Below are 19,782 nucleotides of genomic sequence, written 5' to 3'. Positions count from 1 at the left end.
TATTTCCTGTGTTTAAGGGTAAGCAGTTCCCTGTAACAAAATTGCATCGAGTTGATCCACGTAAGTCGGTGGCTTCTGTTTACCACACCCTTATTTTTTTACATTTCCCCCCATAGACACTGGTGTATATTATGTTAGTAAATGAAACACTTGGCCTTCTGCTATGCTTGTTGAAGCCCCCCGTCCCCCGTCCCCCAGTAGTGAATGAGCATTGTACTTCCTACAAGTACAATGTTCCACAGTGACAAACTCATTCTCGGCTTCCTCTCTTGTTCTATGCTCCACTGATGATGCATCGTTGAATTTACTGCTTTGGGGGCAGGATTTGAGAAAGAAATCTGCCAATCCAGCCTTGATAAGCACAGCTAAGCACCCCCACATCTGTGCTGTTTGCCTGCAGCTCCAACATGAAGAACCTGCAGCCTGTTGTTCCCTGTGATATTCTGGTCACAGAGGCAACAAGATGCTTGTTATTTGGAAATTCAGTGTTACTAAGTGACTGAAACATACAACTGCCTCTCATAATATGATCCTCCTCAGCTTCCTACATGACATCAGATCATAATTACATGACTGGCACCTTTTTTATTGGCTGCTTTTCTTTCCGTTCAGGATGGGGGGGGCAAAGGGGTTTTAAGGTTTTATTACATTGACCAGGATTTGATCATGCTCCATGCACTCACACATGAACATGGAAACAAGCCAGGAAGCCGCATAGCTTCTTGATAAATCCAAACTAAGAAACTGTGACTTGCAGACTAGCCAGAATATGAAGCCATGCTTTAAAGTGGGCTCATGAATCCTGACTTGCTTCAAAGCCATTAACCATAGTTCCCAGTTTGGACATACTGAGAAGCTCTGTTTTTAACTGCAGGCAGCTTCCAGTTTATTTCCCCACATCTGCCAAGAGGTGCATGGAACTTGTGCCTATCCTGTCTCATTAAGATAGGATTTTATTGTCCAAACATGGCCATTGTCTGAATGTAGCCTTTGTTGCTTAAATGGTGGCATGTAGCATTTTCTTCTTTATGTGTTTTGGGGGTAATTAAAAAAATAAAGACTCCTTATTTTTATCCAGATATACATGACAAACATATGGTTTCTACTTTGGAATCCTTTTTGCTTCATATATTTTAGTTTATTAAGCTGTGGTAACTGCTTTTATTATTTTTTCTAATTTGTGAACTTACACCTAATTACACCTAATTTGTGTAATAAAAATTCATGTGTGTTCTTCTGCACTGGATGTGCAACAGTCTTATTCCACTGTCCTACTTCCATTCTGATACTAATTTTTTTTTTTGCCTTGATCCTAGTTTATAAATAGTAACATTAAGAAAACTTCTAATTGTCTTCTCCCCCGCCTTTCTTCCTATCCTTCACTTCTGTGCACATCTAATCTTCCTAGCAAAAGGTAGCTATACTTCATGAAAACTGGCTTCATTTCTGAATGAAAAGGAACTACCGTAATTTTGCCTGCAGCCTAGGAGTTCTAGTATTCTAGCAGCCCCAAAAGCATAGCTTTGTTAATTGCCTTCCCTAACTTGTTAGTTCTGGTAGGTGCTATTCCACATCTATTTGGACTGACTGTGGCCAGACCGTTGCCACTTCTAGAAGTTTGTCCCTCCATTCTCTTTCAGATGGGTTGCACTGGTATTTCTGTTGAAATACCATTTATTTCAATAGAATGCCATTTATGTATCTCAGGCATTTCAATATACTGATAAAAAATAACAACTCAAAAGCTGTTGTAAAATGTTTCTCAAAAGCCCTTTAATGGCATCTCTCAACAGTTTCTTTTTATGTTAAAACTTTCAGCTGTGTTAAGTCTTAGAGTACTTACTGTAGGAAGCTCTCAAGCTTACTCCATTTTATTTCCAGTGTTGTTGCTGAGGGGTGTGATTCTAGGAAAACAGGGAAACGAGTTGAAAGCATTTCTGCTCTTCAGTGTAGAATGTAGAGCTTGGTGTTAATCTGGAGCAGGCTTGGCTGCTCTTGAAATGCGCCCCCATATGTTAGAATGCTGTGGAACTGGGGGGTGGGGGGAAATAATCTCAATTAAAAAGTCTATGGACTATCCTTCTGTAGCTTCTCTCTTTGAAAAAATCTGATACAGAATTTGTACACTTGAGCAGCCAATACATGCATAGGATCATTGCATTTTAAAATTTGGACATTTGTCATGTTCTAATTTTTATGTGAAACATACTTTTGTGTATGGAAAGTGCAACCCACAAATGTGTAATGTGATTGAATCCTGTGCATATTTCAGTCACTGTTCATGCTAGAACTTTGCAATTGGGGAAATAGTCCAAAAGTCAAATATGTTTTGGGTGCCAGATATTTTCTTTGACCCCTGAAATGTTAATTTTTTAAAAAATTAACCAATAATATGGCTAATTGAAGCAAACATTTCAGATTCATTCCTTAATGGTTTCCAGGGTACTTCTTTACAGCTGCCACCCACCCTCTCTCTCCCCCCACCCCAAGCATCTGCCTGTTTCTTGCTCAGAATTTGGTTCAGCATAGCATCCACAAAATTAGGGCTTTCATTTTAGCTTAATGTACTCTTGTCTTTTCATCAATATTTTCCCCTCTATATAACATCTCAGTTGGCAACTACTTTTACTGATTACCCATGCAGGGAGTGAGGTTAAAGTCCCCTGTCCCCATCCCTGGTGGATCAGCTGCTTCACAGTAAATCCAAACTACACTATGTGAAAATGGGGGCCCAGACAGGAGCACAACTGCAGAAGGAATGAACTTCTGCTGGTGTTGGTTCTCAACACTGCCTCCTTTCCTATTAAGGAGGATGGTGGTTAATGCAGATACAGGCCTGGGTATGCCATTAAGAAGTGGGTGATTCCTTTTGTTCATTTTCTCCTGCTTCTATCACTTTTCTCCTCCCTTTACCCACCCACCCCCCAGCTATTTGAAGACATGAGGGAGCAGTTTTAGCCCTTGGATTGCTGTTTGTTACAAGTAGAAGCCTGCAGGCCAGGGCTATCTAGTTTTAATTGATAGTATGAAAGACACTTTGGGAGCTTTTTAAGCTTAAGAGCAGGGTACCAAAGCTGTAAAAAGATATATATAGTTCATCAGTAATTGCTGCATATCTAGCTCCTCTAGTGGGGAGAGTCAATGAGTAGTGCTGTTCCATCACACCACCTTAAGACAATACATTTTGTGCTCTGGCTTCTTGGCGTGGATTCTCACTTTTACATTTTGTATTGTTTCTCTGGTACAGATGCTGGTGAACAAAATAGAGGCACTTCGTTTTAGCCATTACTTTGATCTTTGTACTTCTTTCTTGCTCTTCAACTATAATTTTCCCAAAGCAGCTACAAACATCTCTTTTTAAAAATCTGAATTTACAGGTTCGCAAGGGGTGTGTAGGTGTATCTGTAAGATTCTGTAGGTAAAGTTGGCATATGTTTCTTTTTAGAAATATTCTTAAGTGGCAGCTAGGAAGTCATTGAGGCCTTACTTTAGAGGATTATAAGGGGCTTTAAAGGGGAGGAAAACATACCTTTGTTCTTCAGACTAGTTCAGAGTTACTGTATTTATGTTTACATACACAAAAGTGTAAAGTCAGAAGTCAGAATTTCAGACAGGTAGGAACGCTGTTCAATGCCTTCTCCACCACTAAACTGCACAATGCATGCTTTTAATTTTTGAAATATGACCCTTAAGAACTGCTGAGCATATAATATCTCTCTCAAATGCACATGTATCCTGTGCCTGCAGTTGGTTTTTATAGTTTACAAATCTAATGAAGAAGTTGGCAGAGTACCTTCTGTGATGGAAGCATATTTATCAGCGGCCAGAAAATGGGCAAGGTACATTACTCTGGACCTGCACCCATCAGATTGGAATACAGAGGCACATCTTGTCTTGTGTGTCCACCAGCTCAACTACTAGCAAATTAGATTATTACTAGATCATGCTGTTTGAGTTGTATTGTTATTTGTCAGTTACTATGACTTCTTTTTTTCCCCCTTCAATTGCATCATTCCTTTAAAAATGGTGGTAAGTGAGAGATCTGCATGCTTTGGAGTTTGTTTAATCTCCGCTTCAGTCTATACAATGCACAGTTCATAATGTTAACACTTTTCTTAGTTTTACTCATTCACGTTCACAACTAATTTGGGTTTAAGTTTGCTGTTGAATTTCATTTTCTAATTTGTACCATTTTTCTGTAGTTCTGTTCCTCCCTTTTATTGGTCGACTTCTCTAGGATTCGGTCCTTTTGTCTGTCACGTATTGTACCATGCTGGGGCCGATTTTGTAATGCTCAAGCGGCTGACCCACAAGCTAGTGGTGTATTAAGGTTTTCACTTGACAACCATGCTTTACTGGACATAGAGGGAGGTGATGGAAGTCCTGCCAGTCCAATAGGATTGTCGCATGTGAACAGTGCAGGCCACACTCCAGCACCTAATGCATAAGTGCCAGAGCACTTACCTGACTTTGTAAAGTGCAAAACCTTTTGGTTAAGCTTATTCAACAAAACCTCTGTTTTCAAGCTGTCTTTTACCACCCAGAATGCTTGAGGATCATTGTTTCAGGTGGTACAAATTAGAGCTTGCAGAATGATTAAGAGAAGGACAGGAGCCTGCATCTTTTTCAGAACTGCATAGGGGACAGAACTTCGGGTGTCTTTTTTTTGTAGGCTGTCGTGACCAAAGCAAGGATTTGAGTAGAATGACTGCTTTAATGTGGTACTACTAACCCTGCTCATTTCTTGTTTAAAAAACAAAAACCTAAGAACTCTCACCAAGGTATCACAGATTCTAGTAAATGGCTCTTAAATCTACTGTTTATAATGTAGAGTCTATAGCTTAGGGTGCCTCTGAAATCTTTTGGGGATTGAAAGGTGTTCATTTTGAGGGGAGACTTAGTTTTGCTCTAATGTGCTTTATGTTTCAATACCTGATGTGTCTCTGTATATCCCCACTGTATATACAGCACATTGATGTCTGGTTGTCCTTACTAGTCCTAGTTCTTTCTGTACCTTGTTCTGATAGTTTACTGTTAGTAACAGACTTTTGTGGACACTAGTGTGTTGCTAGTGTGTTATTTTGGCTGTCAAGCTGTTGGTTTGTGGTTAGCTCTCTTTATTTTGAATGTTTTATTTATTTATTTTTGTTCTGATAACTGTGCTGGCGGTGGCTTTGCCTATCCGTTGCCTCGAAGGTACAGGTGGAGTAATGTTCAGCTTTGATCAACATTACTCCTAGTGTGTGCTCATGCAGTTGCCAACACTGTTAAGACTGTAGTTTCCATAACTGCTTTGTGTGCCCTAAGACCCCTTGTGGAATCCTGCTGAGTTTAAAATAATAATAATAATAATAAAGATTTTGGAGAAAGTTTTTTTTAGCTTGGAAAAATGATGAAATGCAGAAAACATGGTCATCCGTAGAAGTTCTACAGAAGTTTTTTCACAAGTTTATGGATTGGGTATTTCCTTGTTCAAAAAATGCCTTTTTGTTGTTTAATGTACTGCATCATTTTAAAGCATCAATGAAATGTTCAATGAAAGAAGCCTATGTGAAAAGCCACATGTTGATTTTTTCTTTTTTCTAAAAAATATACCTTAAAAATGGGACAACTTTCTGGCTCTCCCATCTCACAAGCTGAAGTCTCTGTGAACTGTAACCTTTATGCTGTTTGCCAGAAACTTTTTTTCATATTTATACATGGAATCACAGAAGTTTGCTGCTATCAGAAGGACTGCCTTTTTAGTATCAGTCAAAATTGCCTCTTCCACTTTCTGGAACTTAATTTTATTAAGAGATCAGGCAAAAGTGTGTGAAAGATGGTCTAGGAGAAGAGGGTGGTATGATTTCCTGTGTTTTGTCCATCAACAGTTAAGAGGCGGGGGAAAACCTTTATTTTTAGAAACAAAACAGCAGGATTTTACAACTGAAATGTTGGTTTGTCTTCTCATCTACCTTGTTAAGATTGAACCACTGGAACTTTGGGACAAGATGAGTATGACCACATTGCAACAATCTGTCCACTACAGTTGCAGTTTTTCATGATGAGCATTAAAAGTGTTAACTGAAATCATTTTGAACAACATACTTGTCATCTAAACTCAAAGCCAGAAAAAATAACTTCATGAATCCTTGCAATACAAATGGAATGGCCTTTAAATAAATGCTGTCTGTAGATAATACTGTTTGCAGCCCAGTAAAAGTTTACTATGGATTCTTAACTAGACTCTTCTTTCCTTCTCTCTTTCCTTCACTGGATCACAATGAATTCCTGCTGCAGATGATGAACCAGTTGGGCCAATGTAAGTATTTCATAACTGACTACATATTTTTCATATGGGAGGCAATGACTTTTAGACTTTTCCACCTTCCAGGGAACCCATCCTTATGATCACCTGTCTACCATGGTTCCAAGGCACTGCATCACTTGTGGAACTACCTTTTAAGGTGTTACAAAAGCTTCAGTTACGCAGAGATACGTCTTCCAGAACCTTCTAGAATTGGGGCAGCCTGGTCAGATGAGTGGGGTACAAATAATTAAATGTTGGTTAATAAAATTATTATTAATTGGCATGCCTTGTTTTGACCATATCATGCCAGCCTCTAAAGAGCTTCACTGGCTCCACAGGCTCACTTTCAAGCTCAGTTAAAAATTGGCAGCGCTGAATTTTTGAGCCATAAGCATCTGGGTCCAGCTACCTGATGAAACCTCTGCTCTTATATCAAACTGCCTGCATTCCAAGATCTCTGCTAAATTGTCCGAGTCAGAGGTGAAACAGATGTCAACAAGGAAGTATTTTTCAGCTGTGGAAATGCCATCCCCAAGGAGGCCCAGTTTTATTGCTCAGGTGCTAGGAAAAAATTTTGTTTGTTTATCTAAGCAGTTTAAAACTTCTGTTAGTGATGTGTTTGGGTATTGTTTTAGTAGCTTTATATGTTGTTTTTGTTCAGTTGGTTTATTTTACAGTATGTATTCTTATGTAATTATGAATTAGTTTCATTTAGGTAATGCAGAGTGGGGTATAAATATTTTAAATAAATATAAATTTAATCAACAGCATTCACATAGGTCCTGGAGAGCTTTGGGCAAGTGTTTTAGACCGTGCCACTGCCTTGTGTGTGCTGAGCTTGCATTTTACACTCCATGGCTTCACATTGCAAAGGACGACTGGTAATGATGAACAAGCTATCTTCCAAGGAAGTTTCTCTGGCACAATTGTACTTCCCATTCAGAAACCCCTGAATCATCCAAGGAACCCACGGAGCTCAAAACCCAGTTTGAAAAATTACTGCGTTAGGCCTTAGAATGCCAGTGGTCTAAATTGATGCTGAATTCAGAGGGTAAAGAAGAACTGATCTTTGGAGAGTTGGCATTGCTGCTTATTTAATACACTTTTACTAAACCTTTCAGGACACACTGCCCTCACAAGGCAGCTTACATATCCCAGCACAATAACTTAATCACAGAACAATATAAAAATAGAATAAGCAATTCAAAGTTAACAATGTGCAACAGTTAAAACTTTTCCAGTATACAAATGCTAGGATTGGATTTCTGAGTTTGGGTTTATTTCAGTGTGGCGTTTGCTGTTTTACATGTTGTTGGTCTTAAATTGTTCAACTAACACTAATACTTTGTTTTTATCTTTAACTGGCTGTTTTATAGAGGAAGAAGGTTTATTAAAAAAAAAAAAGAATACAGCAATTTCACCATTATAGAATACAGCAAATTCCTTTTAACTATTGATAGCTTCCAAAGGGAGATCCACTAAGGTAGAATCTATTGATAGCTACAATACTAGGCATAATCTCTAGATTCATAGGTGGCTTAACAGTTGACATAGCCAGGAGGAATCCAAAGGTGACACCATCAATAAATAGTGTTGACATATATGGTTGGGCCAATTTTGAAAGGGTGAGAAGCAAAGAAATGCAAATTGAACCAGTTATTGTCTGTAATCGCCCAGAAACTGATGTGCTGTGTGAAAAGTCTAAATTGTTCATTCAGCTGCCTGACTGCTACGGAACCTGACCACTTTTCTATCCATAAAACTCTTGCAATTTTTGTACGCATGCTGCTTTTCTTTTGTGCTGTATCCATTCAGTATCTTAAAAAGGTTTATTCTTGCTGACTTTATTTTTCACAAGTTTAATTCTATGCCTTTTTTCTTTCCTAGGAAAACCAACTCCACAAACAACCATAAAGACAAAAATCTACGCCAGAGAAACACAAATTAAAATAATGCTAATGTAAGCCTTCTCTAAAATCTGAGTTCTGTCGACTATATCTTTTTTCGTATTGTGACTTTTTAAAACCCTAGGTAAAGAAATGAAGGACAAACTTAACTAGACAAGAGAGGGAACCTGATCTATTGCAGCATGAGGTCTCAACACACTTGTTGAAAACACTTGAAATCAGTGCGCTGAGGCACCAGTAACTGCACAGGAGACACTCTAAAATGGTTTAGAACAGGCGTCCCCAAACTTGGCTCTCCAGCTGTATTGGGACTACAACTCCCATCATCCCTAGCGAACAGGACCAGTGGTCAGGGATGATGGGAATTGTAGTCCCAAAACAGCTGGAGGACTGAGTTTGGGGATCCCTGGTTTAGAAGTTGGGAAGAACTAGAAAAGTTGCTTTGGAAACAATTTTCTGGAAGGTGGTTGTACTTCCCCTGCGAGTGCATAGACCAGGGAGTACTTTTTACCTAGCCTTGCTGTTTGATGCCAGGTGGTGGCTATGGCCAGGAGTGGTTTTTGCAAATTTTCAACAGGTGAGCCAGCTGTTCCTAGATGATGATGATGATGATGATAATAATAATAATAATAATAATAATAATAATAATAATAATATATTATTTGTACCCCGCCCATCTGGCTGGGTCTCCCCAGCCACTCTGGGCAGCTTCCACCAAACATTAAAATACATTTAAAATATCACAGTTTAAAAACTTCCCTAAACAGGGCTGCCTTCAGGTATTTTCTAAATGTCAGGTAGTTGTCTATTCCCTTGACTTCTGATGGGTCTGTTATACATGCCCTGGTCACACCCAGGTTGGTTCACAGTAATGTGCTTTATGTGAGGCTGCCTCTGAAAAGCATCTGGAAATGTGAGCTGCTGAAAAATGCGGCTGCCACGCTTGTCTCCAGAATGCAGTTTTGTTTCATCTGCACTGGCTTCTAATTTGTGACCAGGCTCAATTCAAAGCGTTGACTCTTGCCTGCAAAGCCCTAAATGGTTTGGGAGCACAGTATCTGAAGGGCCACCTCCTTCCACATGAGCCTATAGAGCCGATAGACAGGGCAGTTGGTTCCCTTTATGCTTCAGGCATGCTCTTGAGACCTTTCTATTCTGTTGAGCTTTCAGTGTGGTTGAATGTTTTTAATGCATGTGACATTGTTTTTTTTAATACTGTTTAGCAATTCTGTAAAACAGTTTGGAATTTTTATCTGGTGCTTTCTGAACATATTTTTTACTACATAACTTTCCTTTCTGATAGTTTAAGTGATTAGATAACATATGGAAAAGAACTATTAAAAACAGATATAAATGCAGTTTGCTTGGCTTTATATGTTTTTTTACTGTGCTTTTTTGGATGACATATTTGTGATGTAGTTAACCACTGAACTGTTCTCATTTTTCAGAGCTTTAAGTATGAGAGACTGAAGGGAATATCACCGGCTAAATTGAATAATTGAAATGGTTGGTTTTCAAACTCCAGTCCCATCTCTGATGTGTGTTTTTTTCTTTTCAAGTGAGCAACAATGACTGTCTAAAGCATGCCTTATTTAGCCTCTCCAGTAAGGATGACCTATCCAACACATTTAATAATGCTTCAGTATAGAGGATGTAAACTATTTTTGGCTTGATGTGCTGTGACTGTTGCTTTCTTTTCTTTGAGACTATTAAGTATTACAAGTAAAAAAAGTCCAATCATGCATGCAGCATTTTTTACTTAATGTAGCTGTTAAGACTAGCAAAACTCAAAGATGCACTGCTGCCATCTAGTGATAACTTTTGTAAAAGTACAGCAAAACCTAAAATATATACAGTATATATTTATATTTTTTGGGAGGGGAAACCAAATTACAGTAAATGTTTGATTTTTAAGATGCTGAATTCATTCATTATATTCTGTGTCTGAGAGATAAGTGAATTATGTCCAGTACTTAAGAGAAGCTACATAAATTATCCTAAGGGCTTAATCTATAAAGATGGGCTTGGTTATATTATCAAAGACTGCAAGAACTGGAATAGTTTGATTGGTGGTGATGAGCTGCAGTAAAAATCTTTAGTTTATAAATATTATGATTACTTTTTAAGTGATTTTTTTTTGTTAAATCATGTAAATTTCTCATCCTTTTGCACTGATGTGTTCACATTCTTCTTGTACATTCAATTCAGGCAGAATTTTATAATTTACTTTGCTTAAATGCTAATGTTAGAGCATGGTGATACTCTATGCAACTGGTTTGTTTATGTTTGACATTAAGTTTTCATGTTGATTTAAAGATTGATTGTAGAGTCACAGACATAACAGGGTTCTTAGATTGTGGCATACCTGTAGATGCATGAACTTGTGATGTGTGTACTTGTTGAAGTGCAATGATGTGTATAAAAAAGTGGATTCACCTGTTTTTAAAAATAAAACACTGATAAAAGCAAGACTTTGAGGCTGTTTTTCTGTTATCCATCATAACACACCCATATATGAGTGTTTGCAATATTTCCAGTAGTAATTTTAAGCATGAAAACACGAAGCAGCTTTTTTTTACCAGAACCCTATCCAGACATTCAGTTGAATTACCTGAATTGCTCTCTTCTCTTTCCCCATATCTTCACATTCAGCCTTGAGATAGGTTGGCAGAGAGATTGTAACCAGCCCAAGGTCAACCAATGAACTTTGCAGCTGAGTGGGGATTTGAACTTGGTCTTACTATAAGCACTACTACAGTACTTCTCTACTTACCATATTGGCTTGCTTATCCTGTTTCATATTCCTATCATTGCCCAGAAGCTGCCTGAGATCTTGTTGCAGTTCTTGTCTTCCTGCACCCATACTTTTTTTGTTATCTCAAGCTGCTAGGCAAAGACCACAACTGAGAAATTGCTGTCAACAATATCTAATGCATCAGTACTGTTTGTCATGTGGACATAATATTTATTCATTCATTCATTCATTCATTCATTCATACCAAACCCATCTGACCAGGTTGCCCCAGCCACTCTGGATGGCTTCCAGCATATAAAAAATAATAATAAAATGTTAAACGTTAAAAATTCCATACAGGACTGTCTTTAGATGTTTTATAAAGGGATAGTTACTTGGTTGTATACAGCAATACCTCTGCAAACATCCACCTTGTCTAGCATCCTCGTCGGCCAACGTCCGCAGGATGGGTTACTTCCAGGTTTGTCGTTCACGCATGTGCAGAAGCACAAACCGCTCAGTGCGCAGGTGCGGCGCTTTGCCCTGCGTCCTTTTTGGCTAGCGGCTGGGGCTCCAGAATGGATCCCGGTCACAAAACAAGGTACAACTGTAGTTACTTATTTCCTTGAAATCTAATGGGAGTGCATCCCACAGGACGGGCACCACTACCAAGAAGGCCCTTTGCCTGGTTCCCTGTTATCTCACTTTGCACAGTGAGTGAACTGCCAGAAGGCCCTCGTAGCTGGACCTCAGTGTCTGGGCTGAACAATGGGGGTGGAGACCCTCCCTCAGGTATATAGGGCTGAAGCTGTTTAGGACTTAAAACACTTGGAATTGTGGTTTGTGCCAACAGCATTGGATCCACAACAGGGCCAATGAAAAATGAAAGGCGTATTTGCATCCTTGGATGAACCCTGACCTATGGAGAAATACAGAACATTTTAAAAAGGGAAACCCAAAAGGGGCCAGAAAGAAAAAACATAGCCCAGTGAAAACTGAACTTACTGCTGGCCTCCAGGAGACATGAATTGTTCAGTGTCAGCTGGAAATGACTGATGAAAAGTAAGGAGGGATAAATTTAGCAGCTTTAAACCCCTTGCAGCTTTTATTATTCTGGTGGACTTCAAGGCTGGTGGAAACCCTCAACAGGAGTACTTTTAGGGGCCAGGGCACATGACAACATATTGTGTGTCTCACTTAAGTATATTTCTCCATTTAAACCCCTATAATCCTCTGGGCAGTGTCCTTGGAACTGCTGCATGACCATTTGCAAAACGGTAGTTCTAAAATATTTCATCTTTTCCTTTCCCTTAAAATTCAATATAAACTGAGTGAATGTTAACTGATTGGTTTTTATCAATCTTTTCTCTAAAGCCCGTAATCCCACTGATTATATCTCATGTTTCTTTGACAAGGATAATTCTTTCCAGGGGGCGGGGGCGGGCAGTAGGTTTGGAAAGTGGGTGACAGGAAGCAAAAGACGAAGAGAGCAAAAAATCTGCAAGATCGCTTAGCTTTTCCCCCTTCCAAGTTCCAGTGCTGAAGAATTCTAAGTTCCATATGCCCTTCAATTTGTACTTGCTCAAGAGTTGCTCGATTTCAGGTGTGGAGGGAGCTCGTCGGGAGGGAGAGCCTGAAGGGAGATTATGAAGGTGGGAGAGAGAAAAAGCAAGTGGGAGGAAGAACTAGAAGAGACAGCCAACGTAAGGAGGTGGGGAGAAACCCTCTGGGGCGAGTGATCTGCGCCTGGGCTGGGAGGAAGAGGGTGTGTTCAGATGACACACAGACAGACATAAAACAGGTGGCAAAGAGAGAAAACATAGGTTGCTCTATTCATTTATCCCTTAAGCCAAATTGGTCTGGATGCATTTTGGTCAGCCATAAACGTCCCCTGGGTTTGATGAGAGAGGAGACCTGTTTCCCCTGTTTGAAGCTGACAATACTGGGCCTGGTGCTGCTTAGTCCTGCTGGCCACGTGACCCAGAAAGACGCTGCACCCAATAGTCTCCTTTGACTGGACTTTACCATCCAGGGGCCCTTTAACTTGTTTACCTCTGACTTTCATGACAATCATGAAACCCTCTTCCTCTCCACTCTTATCCCCTTTTGAAGTTCAAGGCATAAGAACATTTATTTGAAAGGTTGGACAGGATGGCCGGGAAACTGGTCCCTTCCTGATGTTGTCGGATCCCCAGTCCCAGCCCACATGGCCAATGGGAGGTGGAGTTCAGCAACATCCAAAGGACCACAGACTCCCTCACTCACTGTGCCCAGAATTGCTACCATTTTCTTTTTCTGGAACAGCATCACCTGTGCTTTCTAAAGCTTTGCAAGGAGCAGAGATGAAAACGTGCGACTTTCTCAGTTGCTGCATTTCTAAGCTAGGGAATGCTGCACTACCTGTTGCAATTCTGTCTGTCAAGCAGCTTGGAAGGCTGGAGATTTCATAGACAAGGAGTTTGTTGCCAATCAAACAGGGCTGCCATTGGAGAGGATGGGGCTGCTCCTGTGCTTTAGAGAGCAGTACCTTCACCCAGTCTATCCAGCCTGGCGCAGCATCAGGGATGTGCGGATTGCTCTGTAACAATAATACTAATGGATAAATGGAGAATTTGTCAGGAATAGGGATGAATGAATCTATCAGTTTGAGTTTCTCTCCCTTACTCATTTCTCCATACTTCCACATAAGTTTTCATTTTAAAAAAAATCCTCACCAGCATTTTAGTGTGAATTTCTCCTAATAGATACATTTTTGTATGCAATTTTGCCCAATATAAACAATTTTGCAAAACAATTTCCCATAACTTAATGCACTTTGTATTGTATGTTCACTAATATATATGTTTTATTACACACTTTACCCTTGTTTATTCATTTTCATACACGTTATTTGGCTGGTGAGCTGCATTGCAAAATTCAGAGAAATGTGCATTTTGAGGGTGGTTGTGTTTCAATCTGTGTATTGTTTTGCAAAGTGTGGGGTTCAAATTTAATGCAAAAGGAAATGTTTGCCATATGATGGATGCTGCTTTCACAACAGCAGCACAAATCACTGCACTATGACAGCAAAAGGTGGACTTAGAGAATTGGGTTGCCCCTCAGCCCCGTAAATATCTGCCAAAGCGAATTGCCGCTTTTAAAGAAAAAACACCTGCATGCTGCTAAACATTTGTGGATAAATTATTGCCTTATAAAAAAGCAAATCCTGACCTCAGACGCCAAATATAGAAAGCTACACATACCAAAACAGCAGCATTTCGTTTGTCTCCTTGGATTTATGTCTCCATAAGCAAAGCTAGCCCTTGGTGACAGATGTCATCCTTGCTAAATTTTCTGCTATTCCAGCCAAATTGTTTGCCCTATATTGAATTTGTTTGGCTGATATAGTAGTCAACTCTGCAGCTTTCATTTTTCAGGGGAAAGGGGACCTTATGTTGTGGTGAGATCTCATGTTAGGGGCAATTGACAATTTACACCAGCCTTCCCTAACCTGCCTTCATCCAGATGATGCTGGACTCCAATGGTCAGGGATGATAGGAGATGTAGTCAGGGGCAGCCACTAGCAGTGCCTCAGTCTCATCTGGATTGAGCTTCAGTTTGTTGGCTCTCATCCAGTCCATTACCGAGGCAAGATGCTGGTCCAGCACTTCCACTGCCTCACAACCATCCAAGTAGGACTGGAACAACTGCAAAGCAATGCCACCCATCCCTAACTCAGACAGCTACTCAAGAAGGATGCCATGGTTGATGGTGTCAAAAGCCACTGATGGGTCAAGGAGAATTAAGAGGAGCACATTTCCCCTGTCTCCCTTCTGACAGAGGTCATCATACAGGGCAACCAAAGCAGTTTCTGTGCCTAAACGAGACCTAAACCACGACTGAAATGGACCTAAGTTTCCTCCAATAGCACCCAGTCCAGGCCTGCAACCACCCACTCAGTGGCTGAGTGAAAATATGTGGAAGACTATCTGAAAAAAGAAGGTATAAGAACGGATTTGGTGATTTGCTTAGACTGAGATATCTGTGGGGAGATTTATATTTAAATGTGAGCTACTTATTTAGCTATTTACTTTTCAATTATTGTATGAGGTGTAGCAAGTTTTATTTTATTACTAAGGGAAGCGATATGCAGACAATTGGAAGTCAATTTTTAATTGTTATTTCTAATTCTTTGTTTCCCCCCCTGTGTTCTTTGTCTTTTCATATATTATCTTTTGTGGATTATTATGTCTAGATTATATAATAAAATAAAACTTGCTACACCTCATCCACATATTTTCACTCAGCCTTAGATCTTTGTTTTGATATATTTCTAATTGCTGCCGTCATCTTAGCCAAATTCATGAATTCCACGAATTTAATCAACCATTCTTGAATTGTTGGTATTTTCTCCCCTTTTCAATTCTGGGCTATAAGGAACCTGGCTGCTGACCAATTCAAGCACCTTGTCCAAATCCCCAAGCCTTACTAGCTGAAACTCATCCAATGCAACAGGACTAGACAGCACTCTGGACACCCCTTGAGATTCTTCTGCTGTAACAGTGGAGTCAAGATCCCGGTGGATGCAAGCAATATGATCAGTGGCGTAGCAAGGGAGGGGCAATAAGGACAGGGCGCCCCGTGTTCCAGGGGAGGGGGGTGACACTCTGCTGCCCCTCCCGCCACTCCCCGCCGCCCAGCACCCCGTCCGTGCTGCACCAAGAGCCAGTGTGGTGTAGTGGTTAAGAGCGGCAGACTCGTAATCTGGGGAACCGGGTTCGTGTCTCCGCTCCTCCACATGCAGCTGCTGGGTGACCTTGGGCTAGTCACACTTCTCTGAAGTCTCTCAGCCCCACTCACCTCACAGAGTGTTTGTTGTGGGGGAGGAAGGGAAAGGAGAATGTTAGCCGCTTTGAGACTCCTTCGGGTAGTGAAAAGCAGGATATCAAATCCAAACTCTTCTTCTTCTTCTTCTTCTTCTTCTTCTTCTTCTTCTTCTTCTTCTTCTTCTTCTTCTTCTTCCATGGATGGCCAGGGCAGTCCCACGAGCCGCCGCTCGCCCGGTGGCTCCCTCAGTCGCCATGGGAGCAGTAGAGCCGGGCCAGATGGACTGAACATGCGCGGCATTTCCGCACATGTGCAGCCCGTCCGATGTGCGTCGCGACACCCTGCCCCCAGGGGGGTGCCTCCGCGCACCGCCCCAGGCAGCCAAGAGGCTTCCTCTGCCACTGAAAATGATCCTCAAAACGCTTTGCAAACAAGTCACAGTGAGCTACTGTTGGTTCTGCCACCTCCTTCAGGCCAGACTGCAAGAGGCCCCACACTGCCTGGAAAAGATCTGCTGGATGGCACAATGATTGATGCAATTTCCTGGAGGTTGATTTCTTAGGGCAAAGGGGGCACAGCCCCACCTGTCTGCCTTCTTACTTACAGCCTGCCAGCTTCCTTCTCTTTAGTCTCAGTGTTCCCCTTAACACAGCAGGCAGGAGGAGGATGGGGACAAAACTAGAATGAGTTGGTTCTCCCTGTGGTTGGCTCTGGTAAGGGTCTGTTCCACTAATCTACCAGCCACCACTGACTCTGAGCAGGACTGACATTGGATACAACCCTTTGATCTGACTGAGCTGGTCTCGGAGGCAGTGTTGAGGACTCCCAGACTGCTGGTTCTGGTGGACTTCGACATCCATGCCGAGGAAGCTGGCTCTGGGGTGGCTCGGGACTTCACGACTGCCACGATGACCATGGGGCTGTCACAAATGTCACTGGCCCAGCACATGTGGCAGGCCACACTCTGGACCTTGTTTTCTGATCTGGGCAGTGAGAGGGTGATCTGTGTTGAATTCATTTCACGCAGCACTGTTTCTATTTTGATACAATTCATCTTCTGCCGAAAGCGATGGTACTTTTTTCGCTGTCCACTGTGCATAGCTGTCAAGTCTCCCTTTTTTGCAGGGAAACTCCCTTATTCCAAGCCGTTTCCTGCTGCTATCCCTTATTGTTGATATCCCTTAAATTTCCCTTATTTCCGGGAAGGAGAGTTGGAGTCCGGGTACTCCTTGGGTCCCTGCATTTCTCAGCCCTGCCTGCCTGCCTGCCTGCCTCACAGGACTGTTGTGGGGATTATATGAGGACTAGGACCAGGGAGATCCTTGGAGAAAAAGGTGGAATATAAATACCTAATAACAAACAGACAGACAGACAGATATATAAAGAAGATAAAATAGATGAATGTTTCTCGGCAACAGGTTCTCAGATTAAGCATTGCTGCCCCTAACTGGAGGCAGAGCAGAGCCAACCTGGCCAGAAGCCATCAGTGGTCCTCTCCTCCTGCATGAATTTGCCTAATCCTTTTCTAAAGCCATCCAAGTTGGTGGCCATCGCTGCTCCCTGTGGCAGGGAGTTCCAGAGGTTAACTGTGTGCTGCGTGAATAAGTGCTTTCTTTTCTCTTCCCTGATTTCTCTTTCCTGGTGTAAATTAATTTGTAGCCTGGCGGGATTATCGCGGTGTGGACTGTCCCTGAGAACCGTAGACTGAGGGTGCTGATCCCTTATTTTCAAATCTGAAACTTGACAGCTATGCCGCTGTGGTGCAATGAGGTCACATACAGAATTATGTAAACTGCAAAAATTATGTTGTCATTATTTTATTCTGCCCCATTCATTTCAATGCAAAGGAAATGCAATGCATATTGGGGGCAGGACACGTAATCAAATATATATTGCCTGCATACTGAAAGCAGCAACAACAACTGGATATCAGTTGTATTAACTGGGTTGATTTCCATTCTAGACACGGGAGAAATAAGTGACCACCGGTTATTTCCACTCCTTAACAGACAGTCAGCATCTTCCTCCTCCTCCTCCTCTGGCTTACCCTGAATTTACTGGTGTCTCCATCTCATGAGGCCTGCTACCCTTTTGGCTGCAGAAGCAATGGCACTCAAGAGAATTGAATCAGAATTAGAATATAGGATGATGTATGTAGGACATAAATGGAAGAGTTACATTACATCACTTATGGCTATGTGGATTTTTTTTAAGGCAAATTCTTCTGAGCCCTTGAACAGATGAGATCAGTCCAGTGATGATAAATGGGGGGGGGGGGAAATCAATTGTAAAACTTAAACCTTTCATTTTCCACTTGTCGTGAGTTGGATCTGAAGGGCAAACTACTGTGTTAAAAATAAGCTGGCAAAATGTGCATGACACATATACTGTATATTCTGGCGTATAAGACTACTTTTTAATCCAGGAAAATCTTCTCAAAAGTCGGGGGCCGTCTTATATGCCGGGTGGAGAATCTGCGATTGAGTACATCTCAAACTCTATATTTTAACTGGAAAATTTGGGGGTCGTCTTATACGCCCAGTCATCTTATACGCCGGAAAATACAGTACATGCTAATAAAAAGAGCAGGTTATTAATCAGGCTATGCAATTGCTCAATTTTCTGTAGCCTTTCCAGTAATGAAAGTGTGGGAAATGCTGCAAGGGTCCTCCTTGCAGGTTTTACGTAGGAATCTCTGGCTGGCCACTGTGAGAACAGGATGCTGGACCAGATGGGCCTTGGGCCTGATCATACTTGTTCAGATCCAAGGAATGGCCCCAACAGACAGATAAGGCAAGGCGTTCTGGGTGGCCAGCTCTGTGTACAGCTCAAGCCAGGGCAAATTGAGTATGTTGCTTCAGCAGCTGTCAGCCCTAGATTGAACCTGAAGCAGGGCTACAGCTTGGTCTGAGTTCTTAACTCCAGTAAAAGAAGCCTTGCTTGGGTCAGCAGCCAGGAACTCCTGAGGCACATGGGAGATGCTAGCTCTGTTGTAGCTTCTGGACTGGAGTCCTCAGAGCGCAGCAGTGCAACCTCCTCAGACTAGAAAGGTGTTGGCAGAATGACTTCTTCATGTGCTGGAACTTCTGAGGGTGTGGGGACCCCCCCTGGCAATTCCCCTCTTACTCTGTGACTAGACCTGCAAGTCAACAGAGGCTAGTCCATTAGGGAGAACTGCCCCGCCAACCTCAGCCTGCCTTCCATCTGCAACCTTCTTGCATACAACTGCTCCTAGCTGTTAGCTCCCTCCACCTTCGTTTCTGTGCTGCCTTTGTAGAACTCAGCAGGGCGGAGAATGGGGACAAAAGTAGGACTAGTTGTGTCTGTCTGTTGCTAGCACTTACCACTGGCCGGCCTGCATTTGGCCCTGCCAGTACCAATGGGTACCAGCCATCGCTACTCCAAGTCCACAATACATCCCTTGCAAAGGGAAAGTCAGAGCCCAAGGTAATGGACCATAATGACAGCAGCAGCAGTAGCAGTGGCAGTGGCAGTAGCAGTAGCAGTAGCAGTAGCAGTAGCAGTAGCAGTAGCAGCAGCAGCGGCGGCAGTAGCAGCAGCAGCGGCAGCGGCAGCGGCAGCAGCAGTGGCAGCGGCAGCAGCAGTAGCAGTAGTAGCAGCGGCGGCGGCAGCAGCAGTAGCAGTGGCAGTAGCAGTAGCAGTAGCAGTGGCAGTGGCAGTGGCAGTGGCAGCAGCAGCAACAACAACAACAACAACAACAACAACAACAACATTCACTTTCCAGATAAGGAAGTCTCTTTTTGTTCATTTGTGACTACCTTTTGCGTGAAATGCAGCCTTGTCCTGGTGCTAATAAACATATGATGCTGGAGACAGAAAACAAGTGTGGGCAGGAGCCAACTTGTCTACCCCAATTTGTTTGTTAATAGGCCCTGGGTACCGTTTTTTGGCTTTGTTTTGTTTGACGCCCATTATTCTTTTGACAACTTTAATAGAAAAACTCCGTGCTCTTTGCTAATGAGATTGCAAGGTTGTCTGGCATTTGCAAGTCTCCCCATCTTCTTCTGAAATGAGGCAGTACAAGT

At 41.9% G+C, this 19,782-nt stretch overlaps 1 protein-coding gene across 3 annotated transcripts in view; it reads left to right on the top strand.

Annotated features, from left to right (window-relative positions):
- The window catches only part of NPTN (neuroplastin), a 46,027-nt gene extending 35,364 nt beyond the window's left edge, over window positions 1–10,663 (top strand). For 2 of the 3 annotated variants that reach the window (XM_033167411.1, XM_033167413.1), the window contains 3 exons: window positions 6,280–6,301; window positions 8,177–8,249; window positions 9,645–10,663. In XM_033167411.1, coding sequence (XP_033023302.1) covers window positions 6,280–6,301; window positions 8,177–8,237 — 83 coding nt within the window. In that variant the 3' untranslated portion in view covers window positions 8,238–8,249; window positions 9,645–10,663. The remainder of the gene's footprint in view (window positions 1–6,279; window positions 6,302–8,176; window positions 8,250–9,644) is intronic. The other variant, XM_033167412.1, reaches the window with a different exon arrangement.
- The last annotated feature ends 9,119 nt before the right edge of the window (window positions 10,664–19,782 follow it).

Source organism: Lacerta agilis, chromosome 13 (assembly GCF_009819535.1).
Source record: "Lacerta agilis isolate rLacAgi1 chromosome 13, rLacAgi1.pri, whole genome shotgun sequence".
In the NCBI taxonomy this organism is placed as follows: domain Eukaryota; kingdom Metazoa; phylum Chordata; class Lepidosauria; order Squamata; family Lacertidae; genus Lacerta; species Lacerta agilis.
Note: the sequence above shows the minus strand (reverse complement) of the source record. Positions and strands in the feature narration are given on the sequence as shown.